Source organism: Martes martes (assembly GCF_963455335.1).
Source record: "Martes martes genome assembly, chromosome: 11".
NCBI lineage: Eukaryota > Metazoa > Chordata > Mammalia > Carnivora > Mustelidae > Martes > Martes martes.
The window spans coordinates 23,109,927-23,124,889 of NC_137899.1; the positions used below are offsets into that span (position 1 = coordinate 23,109,927).

Sequence of the window (14,963 nt, forward strand, 5' to 3'; positions counted from 1 at the left end):
GAATAAAGAAGTGTTTAGGGAACTATTTCTAAAGAAAGTGTAGAAGAAAATATATATTTAAATATGGTATTTTTTATAGTCCTATATTTTATATAGTCCTTTTTTAGTCCTTTAGGTTTTACTGAGAAAATATTTATTGTTATTGTTGTTGTTACATCATGTTCATAAATTTGAAGCTTAAAGTGTGGTTTAAGCTTTTACTGCTACTGGTAATGCTAATATATCTAAGAAATTATCTGTAAGCACAGGAAGAAAAATAACAGTATTCTTGTTTTCCTCCATATGTGGAAACATATGGTAACATAGGGTAACAAAGATGCTTTCTTTCACGTGGATGCTATTGTTTATTTCAAAGTTTATAAATAGCATAGTTATTGAAAGTTTAATAAATTACTTGGAAAGGATTCTTTTTAGGCAACTTTTCTACATATGCACTTTTAAGTTTGCTTTACAACTTACTTCTTTTAAGTACTGTTTTTTGGAGGCTAGGTGTGTAGGTAGCCCAAGATAGGAGAAAGTAAAGTACTACCTAGAATATTCATTTAGGTTTGTCTTCTCTATCTTTATGATATTCTTAAAAATAGTAATTATAATTTTGAAAAGGGTCAATTGAAGTTATTTTTATATTCATTTATGAACGCCACACACAGAATGGTTTATTTTCTAAAAATTTTTGCATGGTCCTTTTAAAACAAATCTGTTACACATTAAGTTTATTGTATTTTAAACTTTTTTATTTTATTCTTAAATATCATAATTTTCTTAGAAATTACTCAGAAAAATTAATTGCTTAGGCAGAGCTTAGTAATCTTTTAGAGTGCAATTCCAAATTTCTGGTGCCAGGTTTTGTTGTTGTTTGGCCATGTGCCTGTGGTGAACAGTGACATAGTGACTAAGAAGTGGATTCCAGATAATTGAATATCTGTATATTCAACATACATAGTATATATGATGTATATATACCATGTACCATATGTATATATGGTAGAATATATATATGTACATATATACCATGTATGTATATACATACACACATATGTGTGTATAGTGTGTGTATAGTATACATATATACTATATGTATAGTATATGTGTATGTGTGTATAGTATACATATATACTATATGTATATATGGTAGAATGAGCAGAGGACTTAATATTAAAATACCTTAGCTCTGCCACTTACAAGCTATGTATGTAGTTTTATGTACTTCAATTTCCTCATTTCTAAAGTGTGGGGGGGGCAACCAAGAGTACTTAACTCAGATGATTTTTATGAGGATAAAATGAAATACTCTCTATTAAAGTACTTATATAAAAATATGTTAGGTGATATTAGTGATAACAGTAAGTTATTTGAATAAATTTTCTCTTAAAGTACAAATAATTTCTAGGGGTATCATTTACTTTTTGTGAATTATTTGAATGAACTAATACAGTTGGTTTTTATGTAGCCAGGACCCAGCACTGCCTAGGAAATAGAAGCTTATCTTTGAGCAGGAGACTAGATAAATCATCCCATGGCTGTTTAGAGCATGTGAAGAGGTAGGTTCTGGGTCATAAGATGGCGAAGGGAGCTGGCACAGAGAAGCTGCTCAGAGTACAGTCTTCTGCCTTGCCCGTAACTTACCTGTCTCACATGCAGCTGACCAACCCAATGTAATTTCTACTTCAGTCATGAAACTCTCAAATCTCAAATTCTTTCATGTATTTTTCAAACAATTTTTTTTTTAATGAGGAAGAGATTGTCACAATTCTGAAAATGGTTACAGATCTGTCCACTAGCTCTCAGTTGACTCAAAAGACGGTACACACCCCAATGCGTTTCTATATATACTGGTTATTTTTTCTTTATTTTTACAGTATGATTGTATGCTAGGGAAAAATGGTCCCTGAGAACTAAAATGAATGAGATCATAAAATTTTGCAAATAAAGAATCATGAAGTCTGGCTCCAGAGCATATGTTCATAAGCACTCTGTTAACAACTACCTCTTAAATAATAGCCAGTTTTATTGAGTACTTTCTGTGTACTGGCCACTGTTCTAAGCCTTTTACCAATATTGACTCAATTCTTACAAAAACCCTGTGAAGGAAGGCATTTTCCTGAATTTTCATTTTATAGATGAAGAAACATAAGATGTGTCATTTACCAGCTATGTTCTCGGCAAGTTACTTAACCTTTTTGAATTTGAGTTTTCTCTTCTGTTAAGCAGGTATATTATCTGCCCCAGAGGAATTTTGTGAGTTAAAAAAAACGGGTGGGGAGCACATGTAAAATGCCTGATAGCTGAAAGGGATCAGTTAATTTTAGTTCTCTTCCTCCTTCTGCTGAGCAAACGTTCATGGACTTAAAAATATATTGTAATCTTACTAATTCCAAGATCATAAACTATGGCTTGGGTATGGAGACTGCTAACCAAAACTGCTTTAGGTTTGCATCATATGTTAAAGTCGTATATTAAAGAATATGAAGCTTGAAGGTTGATCTAGCAGAACCGCTATCATTCCGTTGACAGCCAGATTTGGTTTGACAGATGGCTGGGTGAGTGGGTGTCCTTCACCATTGTTTTATGTCTTTATACTGATTGATTTATCAACGAGCATGTCTTTTCCACATAGAAAAGAGCTATTTTTTGGTGAAACGTTCTTAAGGGGGAGGCAAAGTCTTTAATTAGGAGAAAATAACCTAGTTAGGTTTGTTTTTCTTTTACTTTTTTCTTGATTTTTTTGATTAAAGTGTAGCATACATATAGAAAAACATAAGAGGTGCCTGGGTGGCGCTCAGTTGGTTAAGCATTGGACTCTTGATTTCAGCTTAGGTCTCGATCTCAGAGTCGTGAGTTCAAGCTCCACATTGGGCTCCACACTGGGTGTGGAGCCTACTTAAAAAAAAGGCGAAAAGCACATAAACCATACATATGCACCACAGTGAATTATCACAAAATGAAAACAGCTGTGTAAATATAATCCAAGTCCAAAAGTAGATTACTAACATCCAAGGAGCCCACTTCATGCTTCCTCCCAATTTCTACCTCTTCTTCCCTCCTCAGAGATAATGACTATCTTTGCTTCTAACATTAAAGGTTAGTTTTGCCTGTTTTTGAACTTTTATCTAAAGGGAAACATACAGTATGCATTCTTTTTTTATCTGTCTACTTTTTGCTCAACATTTTGAGATACTCATCCATGTTAAATGAAGCTGTGGCATATCTTGAGTGGTCCCATAGTCATCTTTAGACAAAGGGGTAAGCAAGAAGCAGTATTTAGTGAGCTTCCCAGTTGGGCCTTCATAGGGTACCTTTATTTTTGGCCTTGAATAATTAAGAATTCTTTGGTATCACAACCACATTCATTGGTACTGACATGTTAATAGTTTGCTCTCATTATTTTATTAGATATAGTGTTTACAAGATAAAGTATTGGATAGTTTTAAAAGTTATTTAAAAATTTTTGGAAGCAATTATGGGGCACCTGAGTAGCTTTGTCAGTTAAAGTGTCTGCCTTTGACTCAGGTTATGATCTCAAGGTTCTGGGATTGAGCCCCACATCCAGCTCCCTGTTCAGCGGGGAGTCTGCTTCTCCCTCTTCCTCTGCCTTTCCCTCTGCTGTGCTCTCTCTTGCTCTATCTCTGCCAATAAATAAACAAAATCTTTAAAAAATTTTTTGGAAGCAATTTCTAATTTACAAAAAGTTGCAGGTACAATAAAAAGAACTTTTCCTCTTTTTTCCCTAATCATCTGAGATTATTTGTGACCTGATGCCCCATGACCCCAAATACTTTAGCGCATGTGTCTTAGAATGGCATTCTCCCACATAACTACAGTACAGCCATCAAAACGAGAAAATGGACTCCTTGCTCCAATCTGATCCTCAGACCCTATTCAGGATTTGCCAGTTGTCACAATGATGTACTTGAGAGCAAAAGAATCCAATTGAGAACAACATACTGTATTTAGTTGCTATGTTTCTTGAACTTTCATTTGGAGTAGTTGTTCAGTCTTCAACTTTCATGATCTTGAGACGTTTGAAGATTATAGGCCAGTTGTTTTGTGGAATCACCTTTCATTTGTTTGCTTATGGTCAAATTATGCATCTGACAGAAATATCACAGAAATGATGCTTTCTTCTCATTGCATCTTATCAGGTGTTATAGGATTTCATTTTATTTTATAACTGGTAATGTTCACTTTGATCGTTTGATTAACATGGTATTTCTTTTCTCCTTGTTGTGGGGAAGTATCTCAAAACCTTGTAAATACCTTGCTCCTCATCAGAATTTCAACTTAATCATTTTTCATATCTGTCTGGCTTTAGGATATCCTGTTTTATGTTTTTTTTTTTTTAATTTTTATTTATTTGACAGAGAGAGATCACAAGTAGGCAGAGAGGCAGGCAGAGAGAGTGGGGGAAGCAGGCTCCCCACTGAGCAGAGAGCCTGATTCAGGGCTCGATCCCAGGATCATGACCTGAGTGGAAGGCAGAGGCTTAACCCACTGAGCCACCCAGGCGCCCCAGGATATCCTGTTTTAAGATAGGACAATTACCAAGGTGGGTATCACATAATCACATGAGCACTTTAAAAGGAGAGTTTTCTGTGGCTGTTGAAAGAAGGGGAAGTCAGAGATTGGAAGCATACTTTAACTTCTGGGTAAGATGGGGATGATAATAATAATGTCTACCCCATAGGCTCATTTAGAGGATTAAATGAGTTAGTACATGTAGTAAGGGCTCCATTGCTTGATTAAATCAGTGTTAATACAGATGTTCTCAGTTCTGATTTTTATTTCTCTAGTATTTCAGAGATGAAATGTAGGCATTCTTAAAAAGGCAAAAGAGTTCAGAAATTATTTCTGTGTGGCCTTGGAGTATTGAAATATGTTTTTATATTTGTACTTGAACATGTGTATTAGCTTTCTATTGCTGTGTAACAAATTACCACAAATTTAGTGGCTTAAAACAATACACATTTATTAGCTCACAGTTCTGTAGGTCAGAAATCCAGGTACTGTTGCTGGCTTCTGCTCAGGACATCAGATAAAATTAAAGTTTTGGCTAAACTCTATTCTCATCTTGAGTTTTAGGGAAATTAGCTCCCAAGCTCTTTCAGACTCAATAGAATGCAGGTTTTCTTGGCTGTAGGAATGAGGTCTGAAGCTGTCTTGCCAGCTGTCAGCCAAGTCCCAGGCCTCCTGGAGAGCACCTGTGTTCTTTGCCACGTACCTATCCATCCACCAGCCAGCAAGGGTTTGTTCAGTCCTTATACTCCTAATCTCTGACTTCTGTGACTAGCCAGAGAACACTTTCTGTTTTTGAAGGGCTTGTGTGATTAGGTCAGACTCATCTGATTATCTCTATTTTGGGGACTATCTTTGGGACTTTAATTACATCTACAAAATTCTTTTATAGCAGTACCTAAATTAGTTTGATTGAATAATGAAAGAAGGTATGCATATATATCAGGGGCTGGCAGTCTTGGGGGGGGGGGCTATCTTAGAGTTTTGCTTACTACAGTATACATGTATCATTTTTTTTAAGTTTTGTTTTTAGTAATCTCTATACCCAACATGGGGCTCAAACTCATGACTCTTGAGATTGTGGGGCACACTCTTCTGACTGAGCCAGCCAGGTGCCCCTTTTAGATGGTTTTCTAACAAATAATTTCAAGTAGAATAATGAATTTTTTTGAAAATCTCACTGAGAAAGAGTTGAAAGTTTCCTAAATTGCTTATCTAATGGATTGTTTGGCCTCTTAAAGCAATGCAAGTTTTTCTTTGCAGTATAAGGGAAATAGTCTCTCTGTTTCACCTGGATCAGGCTTTGATAACTTAGTGCCCTTATTGGTTTAGAAATAATTCCCAGGACATCTCACAGATCATGATCATGAAATCTCTGTGCCTATAGGCAAATTATATTTTGCTTTCTTGGCCAACAAATGGGCATAATAAAAGTGCAATTGTCAGGAATAAGTGAGGTAACAGGTGGCCGTAACTAACTCTTGATAATTAAGCTTCTCCTGTTGTGAGCATGAATATTTGCTGAGCACATGGTCATTTCTTAATAAAGTTATGCCTCTGTCTTGCCCCCAGCCCCCTTTTCAGGTAAGAGTAAAATACATACTTACAAGTTAAGGAATAATGGGGAGAAAGATGGGGGGAATGTTCAGTGGGAATAGAAATTTATTATATCAAAAAATTTTCTAAAAATTATTTCTGCTTGGGCTTTAGAATTATTTTTGTGATTTTATTAGCAGGCTTTTTATTTCCAGTCTCTGGGTAATTCAGAGGACAGTTTAAAATATCAATGGGCCTAAAGTTAGATTTTGGTGTAAATAATCCTTTATATAGGGAAGTAAGATTTGCTTATATTTGAGGATTAATATAGGAGAAATGGGCATAATATTAGCACATCTGAATGTTAATAGCTAAAGTTGTGAAAAATATTTTGTATTTGGACAGATTATTTTGTCAAATTTCCCTTGTTTGTAAGGGCTAGGATTTATGATTTACTTAAATGCCGAGATTGTATTTGGACAGTTATGGGTACTCATAATCTTATAGTTTTATAAACTCAACAAGTTCTTGTGGAATGACATGGGGAAGATATGAATTTACTGAATTAAAATGAGAAAATAGTCTCCTAAAGTTATCTTCATTACTTTTTACTGCTATTTGTAAATGATTAAACATGTATTTTAATGGTTTGGCCAAGAAAAAAAAGGCAGTTTGCCAAGTTGTTTACCATTTACTTCCGATATCGTGATGTTACTGTTATTAAGCAGTGTTTAATCTGAAAACCTGAAACTAAGTTCAGAAAGTTGGCCTCTCTACACTTAATATTAACGAGTTTGGAAGATTTTTCTGCCCTAAACTGTTGGTTTTTATGGAGTAAAATAGGAAAAACTGTTTCAAGGATTAGTTCTCAGTTCTCTCTTACCTTCTAGATTTGAGGTTGGATAGTTAATATGCTAATATTTACCTCTGTCTATCCCCAGGCTTCATTATGGAATCATTTCAGTATGAAATACTTGTGATCAAGTTAATTATTAATAAATGGCAGCAGCTTGTTTTTATAAGTTTGCTTGATCTACCTCTTGGTAGAATTCCTGTTGATTCATGGAAAACTAATAACTAATTTTGATTAGTTCGTGCTTCTCAGACTTTGGGATACATAGAATTCTTGGAGAGATTATTAAAGTGGATTCCTGGATCTCATTCTTAGAGGTTCAGATCGTGTGTGCCTGGCATGGTGCCAAGAACTTGCGTTTACAGTAGTCTCAGGCAGTGGTGCCAATCTCATAATTTTGAATTGTACTGAATGAGATAATGTTTGATTTGTGAGAATGTTCAGACCTTGGAAAGTAACAGGTTAAATTTAGTGGTATTGTGTGTTTTATGGTCCTTTAGGACAGAATTATAAACTAAAATTACAAATTATGCTTTGCTCCATTACTTTATATCTAGAGGCTAATATATTAGGCAGGATTTAGCCAATTCAGGAGTATTTTGTATGTTGTTTTACTATCATTTTTTATATTTGTTGTTTTATTATTGTAATAAGCTGTAATAATATTTTACCTGAGTAATTATATTGAAGTAAAATTACCTACATTCTAATTAACAATGTACTTGGAGAATAATTCCTATTTGTGGTGAATAAGTGCTTTCTCTCTCTTTTTTTTCCCCTTTATTTACAGGCAGTACTTAATTTTCCTAAATATTGTGAACCTGTGGTTAAAGGAGAAGGTAATTGTGTAATTTTACTTATTAGTATTTGTTTTGAAACAATTTCTGTAAGATCTGAATTTTTGAAATTTTCTCCTTTTTGGGGTAGCAAATGAACGTGATACTCGCAAACTCTGGAGAAATATTGAACCTCATTTGAAGAGAGCCATGCAGACTGTTTATCTCAGGGAAATATCAAGGTAATTTTCTGTTGTGTGTATGATATTTCTATCTTTAATGTAGATATTTTGTCTACCAAAGTTTACATGTTTTCCTTTACCTTCTTCACACTAGGAAAAAACTCATGAGTTTTGAATCATTTCTTCTTATTTTGGGAAGGACAGACAATTGTTTACCAGTAAGTCACACAGTTTGAAGCAAGGCATTTATTTCACAATTGCTAACTTTTTTTAGGTCTGGAAAGCTACAGGAAAATCAGCTTTAGCTTTGTTTTTTATATTTGGTTTAGGTATTTGAAGAGGTTTAATGAAAACTTGATTATTAAAGCAATGTGTAAATCAAGTCCTAAGTCTGCACTTATCTGCTTTGCTCAGGAGATGTAGTGGCATTTAGTGAGAAGAACAGGGTTTTGATTTCCATTTCAGCCAGTTTCTACCTCTAGGCCTCAGTTCCCTCCTCTCACAGTCTTTCCAAGACTTAAAGTGTGTGAAAACGATTTGTGAATAATACAGTGCCTTAGAGGTGATAGGTTAAGCCTCAGTTACAAACATCAACAGCATGATCTGCTTTTCTCACTTTCTGGTTGGTTGTGTTATTATTTTTCTCTCATAAATACCTTAATCTGTAACTACTGTTTTTTTTAATTAACATATAATGTATCATTTGCCGCAGGGGTATAGGTCTGCGAATCATCAGGCTTACACATTTCACAGCACTCACCATAGCACATACCCTCCCCAATATCCATATGTAACTACTATTCTTTACTAACTTTGCTTTTCATTTAACTAACTGATTAGATTATAACTCAGGGAGAAATTCAGTAGTTTTTAAATAAATAGAAACATTACAAAGATACTGTTATTCCGCTTTTCAATAATAAAAGTCATTTGATGAGGATTTTTGGAAGTCACAGAATAGAAAAGCTTGTGATCTGCTCTTTTAAAGATAGAAAAATTTGGATGCTTGTTAAAATGATTTTTACATAATAAAGTACTTAGAGTTTCTCATAGGATAGTCATGGCCATGCATGTAAATCCATTTTTCTCCACAAGATCAATAAGGAGAGGAGATAAACATCACTCATAACCCCTGTCTGCAGTATAACTGGGAGGCTATGGAGTTGACTACAAACTTCAGTTTATGTGTAATTAGTGAAATAACCTAAGCCAGTGGAGCCACCTCCTGAGCTCATGCTGAAGTAAAATGTTAAGCAGTGACTGCAAGAAGAGGATGGGCTCACTAGTTGTGATGGAAGACATATGAAATTACCTCTGGATGAGAGTCTGGCCCTGAGGGGGAAAACATTAAGAACAAGTGGGACCCAGAGGGTTAGAGCACTGGCTACTAAAGAATCAAGAGGAAGTGTTTTAAGAGTATGTATGGCAAGAATTATCATGGTAATCTTGGAAAAGGATTTTTTTTTTTTAAATAAAGGATTGTTTTTGAGGGAAGACAGAAAGATGATTTGGAAGCTGAGGGTAGGTGGGTAGTCATTAAAAAAGCAAGGGGTAGAAATTAAGATAGCCATGGTACCACCCCCCCATCAAACAAAAAAAGAATGACAAAATCGGAAGATAAGCCAATCCCTCCCCCTCAAAAAGGCACTATGTTTTAAAGAAAATGCTCTTCAGTCTTACAGAAGAAGGCATTTAGAACCAAGAATTCTACTAAGCCATCCCAAACCCTCTCACCCCTGCATTTGTAGTATCATCTGTTTGCTGATCCAAGCAAATGTTTGGGCATTTCAAAATGAAGAGAATATAAATAGAAAATCCACAAAAAGGTATTAGAAGAAGAAATAGAAAATGTAAATAAAAAAATTTTTGCTGATAAGAATTTTTCCCTTCCCACCAAAATAAAGCACAGGAAGATATAACACAGTACAACAACCTCACTTAAATTTTAAACAAGCATCTTCTAATAGGAAAAAATACTTTAAATCAGAAATTCAGCAACTTAGAATAGAAAAATAGGAGGATGTGAAACAAAATTGACCAAACTCAGGAATAGAATTCAAGCAAAAGTAATTTCCTCAGATGAAAATGAAATTTTAAGATATCCAAAGGAGAGTAGGTTCAATTGAGAATATAATAAAGAATATTGAAGAGAAGAATGAAAACAACCAAGAGGACAAAACTAAATAAAGAGGTAAAAATAATCGAGTAGAATGTAATAAATGTGATAGGCAAAGAAGATTCAATGTATGTGTAATTGGAGTTCCTAAAGAACGAAAACAATGGATTTGAAAATCCAAGATTTTCTAGAAGTGAAAAAAAGACCTGGTTCCACATTTTTAAAAGAAGATTTTATTTATTTATTTGAGATACAGGAGGAGAGAGGGGGAGAGAGAGAGAGAGAGCCCCAGCAGGGGGATGGGCAGAGGGAAAGGTAGATGCCAATTTCCCACTGAGCAGGGAACCTGATGTGCTGCTCAGTCCCAGGACCGTGACCTGAGCTGAAGGGAGATGCTCAACCAGGACTGAGCCACCCAGGTGCCGGTGGATAGACTTTTTAGGTAGATCTCTGTTGAAACTGGTTCTACCACGTAGAAGTGTTGTGTTGGTTAACTTCTCTTTCAGTTTTGTCATTTGTAAAAAAGGAAAAAAAAAGGATATGTTTTTGTCTTATAAGTTCATGAATATTAGATGGAATATCTTAAGAACTGGGTTCATAAGAGATGTAAATATTAGTCTCCTCTCTTCTCATTAAAAGATGTCATTTTATCCCCTTGTTTTGCAAGTGTAAATAATGTTAAATGGGTAATTGCTATATAAGAAACTCTTACCAATTTGAACTGTCTCAAAGTCTGGGTTATAACAATGTAAATGAAAAATTTTATTTTTATTTGCATTTATAAGAAGTAACAAATGTGAAAATGCCTTATAATCTGTGAAGCAATATTGAATTATAAGGTGGAGGAAGTGATCTGTTTTGAAAGTCAGCTTGTTGTGCTAGCTCTGCTCTCCACATAGGTTACTAGTAGTATGTCATAATTTCCCATATTGCTGTACAGGCATACCTTGGAGATATTGCAGATTCTGTTCCAGACTACTGCAATTAAAAAATAATAATAATGCAATAAAGTGAGTCAAATGAGTTTTTTGGTTTCCCAGTGCATATATGTTAGTTTACACTGTACTCTCGTCTGTTAAGAGTGGGTTAAAAAACCGCACAGTGTACATATACCTTAATAAAAAGTATGTTACTGCTAAAAAATGCTAACCATCTTTCAGTGAGTTGCAATGTTTTGGTTTTTTTTTTGTTTTTTTTGCTAGCAGAGGGTCTTGCCTTGATGTTGATGCCTGTTCACTGCTCAGGGTGGTGGTTGCTGAGCATTAGGGTGGCTGTGGCAATTTCTTAAGGCAGCAGTGAAATTTGCTGCATCTGTTGACTCTTCTTTCATGAACGATTTTTCTGTAGCTTGTAATGCTGTTTGATAGCGTTTTACCCACAGTAGGACTTTCAAAATTGGAGTCAGTACTTTTAAATCCTCTTGTTACCTTAACAACTAAATTTTTTTTTTTAAGATTTTATTTATTTGACAGACAGAGATCACAGGTAGGCAGAGAGGCAGACAGAGAGAGGAGGAAGCAGGCTCCCCACCAAGCAGAGAGCTTGATGCGGGGATCGATCCCAGGACCCTGAGATCATGACCTGAGCCGAAGGCAGAGGCTTTAGCTCACTGAGCTACCCAGGTGCCCCTTAACAACTAAATTTATATAACATTCTGAATCCTTTGTTGTCATTTCAAAAATCTTCATTAGCATCATAACCCAATTCCCTTTCAGGAAACCCCTTCCATTGTTCATCTGAAGCAGTTCTTCATCTATTAAAGTTCTGTCATGAGATTGCCGCAGTTCAGTTATATCTTCAGGCTCCGCTTCTAATTCTAGCTCTCTTGCTCTTCCCCCCCCTCCTGCAGTTATTTCTTCCACTGAAGTCTCGAATCCCTCAAAGTCATTCTTGAGGTTGGAATCAGCTTCTTTTAAACTCCTGTTAGTGTTGATATTTTGACTTCTTCCCGTGAATCATGAATGTCCTTAATGGCATCTGGACTGGTGAATCCTTCCCAGAAGGTTTTCAATTGACTTTGCCTAGATCCATCAGAGGAATTACTATCTCTGGCAGTTCTAGCCTTGAGAAATGTATTTCAATAGTAAGACTATAAAGTTGAAGTGACTCCTTGATCAAGAGGCTGCAGAATGGATATTGTGTTAGCAGGCCTGAGAACAACATGAATCTCCTTGTCCATCTCCCTCAGAGGTCTTGGGTGACCAGGTCCATTGTCAGTGAGCAGTCATATGTTGAAAGGAATCTTTTCTGAGCATTAGGTCTCAACAGTGGGCTTAAAATACTCCGTACACCATGTTGTACACATGCGCTGTCAGCCAGGCTTTGTTGCTCCATTGATAGAACACAGGCAAAGTATATTTAGCATCATTCTTAAGGGCCTTGAGATTTTTGGAATGGTCAGTGAGCATTAGCTTCAACTGAAAGTCACCAGCTACATTAGCCCCTTATAAGAGAGTTAGCTCCGTAGCTATGAAAGTCCCAGATGGCATCTTTTTCCAGTAGGAGGCTGTTTCACCTACACTGAAAACCTCTTGTTCAGTGCAGCCACCTTCATTCATGATCTTAGCTAGATCTTCTGGAAGAACTTGCTGCAGCTTCTACATCAGCACCTTTTGCTTCACCTTGCACTTTTATGTTACAGAGATGGCTTCTTTCTTTAAACCTCATGAACCAGCCTCTGCTAGCTTCAAACCTTTTTTCTACAGCTTCCTCACCCCTCTCAGCCTTCATAGAATTGAAGAGATAGGGCCTTGCTCTGGATTAGGCTTTGGCTTAAGGGAGTGTTTTGGCTGTTTTGGTCTTCTGTTCATATCACTGGCCATATCCCATATCCAAGACCCCTAAAATATTCTCCAGATCAGCAACAAGGCTATTTTGCTTTCTTATTGTTTTGTGTGTGTGCTGGAGTAGCACTTTCAGTTTCCTTGAAGAACTTTTTCTTTCCTTTTGCAACTTGGTTAACTGGTGCAAGAGGCCTAGCTTTTGGTCTATCTCAGCTTTTGACAGGACTTCCTCACTAGCTTTAATCTTCTCTAGCTGGTGATTTAAAGTGAGAGACATGCAACTCTTCCTTTCGCTTGAACACTCAGAGGCCTTTGTAGGGTTACTGATTGGCCCAGTTTTGATATAATTGTGTCTCAGGGAATAGGAAGGCCCAAGGAGAGGAAGAGATGGAGGAATGGCCAGTCAGTGGAGCAGATAAGTTTGCCGTCCTCTGTGGGTGCAGTTCATGACCCCCAGACAATTAGAATAGTAATATCAAAGGTCACTTGGTCACAGAGCACCATAAGAAATAATAAAAATGAAAAAATTTGAAATAGTATGAGAATTACCCAGATGTGACAAAGACATGAAGTGAGCAGTTGCTGTAAGAAAAATGGCACTGATAGATGTGCTTGATGCAGGGTTGCCACAGACCTTCAATTTGTAAAAAAAAAAAAAAAGACTATCTGCAAAGCACAGTGAAGTAAAGCATGATAAAATGAGGTATGCCTTTATTTCCATAATTTTCAGCGCTGCTTGCAGTTTTGAAAAAAATACATACAGTTTGATTTGGGATATTTAGTTCTGGTCTGGCATTTATTTTTAAATTGGTATTTTAAGAGCTGAGTTAAAGAGTTTGAGAGGGTTCTTACAGATCATTGCATCTAATTGCCGTATTTTTTGGTGAGAAGGTTATTGATTTATTCAAGGTCATACAGCTAAAATGTCTCTCGGGGCAGTCTTTCCTTACACTATAGTGTGTTTCCTAATGAATTTTGTCATATCATGGCTTCATATTCTTAATAATATTTGAGGGTGTTTAGTAGTTTTAATTGCAGGTAAGATCAGAGAGGGGCGGTGGAAATGAAATGGCGTTCTGTAAGGATTCAGGTCTTAGCTCTGGCCTGGTGTCCTTGGGCAGCTTAACCTGTGGGCCTCAATTTTCTGATGTAATGGTACTTATTTTAAGAGATTGTTATGTAGGGGCGCCTGGGTGGCTCAGTTGGTTAAGCATTAGCCTTCGGCTCAGGTCATGATCCCAGGGTGCTGGGATTGAGCCCCACGTTGGGTTCCCTGCTCAGCGGGAGCTCGCCTCTCCCTCTTCCTCTGCTCTTCTCCATTTGAGCTCTCTCTCTCTCAGATAGATAAAATCTTTTTTTTTTTTTTTTTAAAGAGTGATTGTTATGGAGTTAGAAATAGTGTATAACAATTGCATTTAATATGCTAAGTGGAGCATTGGGAGTTTTAACTGAAGGATAGGTGATGTTATTTATTGGTACTTTTTGATAACTTTAACGATCAGGAAAAGAGATTAAAAAATTAACATCTGGATATTGATATGTAAGTTTGTGTTGTTTTAATATTCCCTCAATGCTTTCATTGAGGCACAAACGTGTACATTGCATGTCTGTGTTGTCTTATGTATAAGGAAATTGATTATTTTCTTAAGCCAGAAAATTACTTTTTCTAGGACTCTTTTAAGTACAGTATACTGATTTCATATATTTTCAAACCATTATTGCTCTTCTATTTTCTTTCAGTTCACAGTGGGAAAAGTTACAGAAAGATGACATAGATCCAGCACAACTTAAAGGTATCAGAGGAAGTATTGAGACAGTTACCAGAGACATTTCTTTAATTGACTACTAATAATCAAGATACTGAAATTAATACTAAAGATAGCATCAGTCAGTAAACAGTGTTATGGAAAAGAATTTAGAAACTATGATGATATTTTAATTAATGATTTTCTCTTAAGTGAAACTCCCAATTTATGAGAGGAAATAATTCTCTAATACCAGTTTTCTATTTTCAAAATGTTGAATTATGTCATGTAAAAATCAAGCAGTTTAATTTCTTTAAATGCTTTTGTTCAGTTCTGTGACACAATTTTATCTCAGTATATATGTATTTCTTGAGTTTTATGTTAATCCGGTTTGGGGGATGCATTTTTGTTGGTTTTGTTTTATTTAAAGGAACTATTATTTTGGATTTATCCCAATAGA

At 35.8% G+C, this 14,963-nt stretch overlaps 1 protein-coding gene across 1 annotated transcript in view; it reads left to right on the forward strand.

Annotated features, from left to right (window-relative positions):
- The window catches only part of ORC5 (origin recognition complex subunit 5), an 87,309-nt gene that overhangs the window by 24,595 nt on the left and 47,751 nt on the right, over positions 1-14,963 (forward strand). Inside the window, exons 7-9 of the mRNA XM_080818809.1 lie at positions 7,692-7,740; positions 7,829-7,919; positions 14,499-14,551. Of these exons, the coding sequence (XP_080674935.1) occupies positions 7,692-7,740; positions 7,829-7,919; positions 14,499-14,551 (193 nt within the window). The remainder of the gene's footprint in view (positions 1-7,691; positions 7,741-7,828; positions 7,920-14,498; positions 14,552-14,963) is intronic.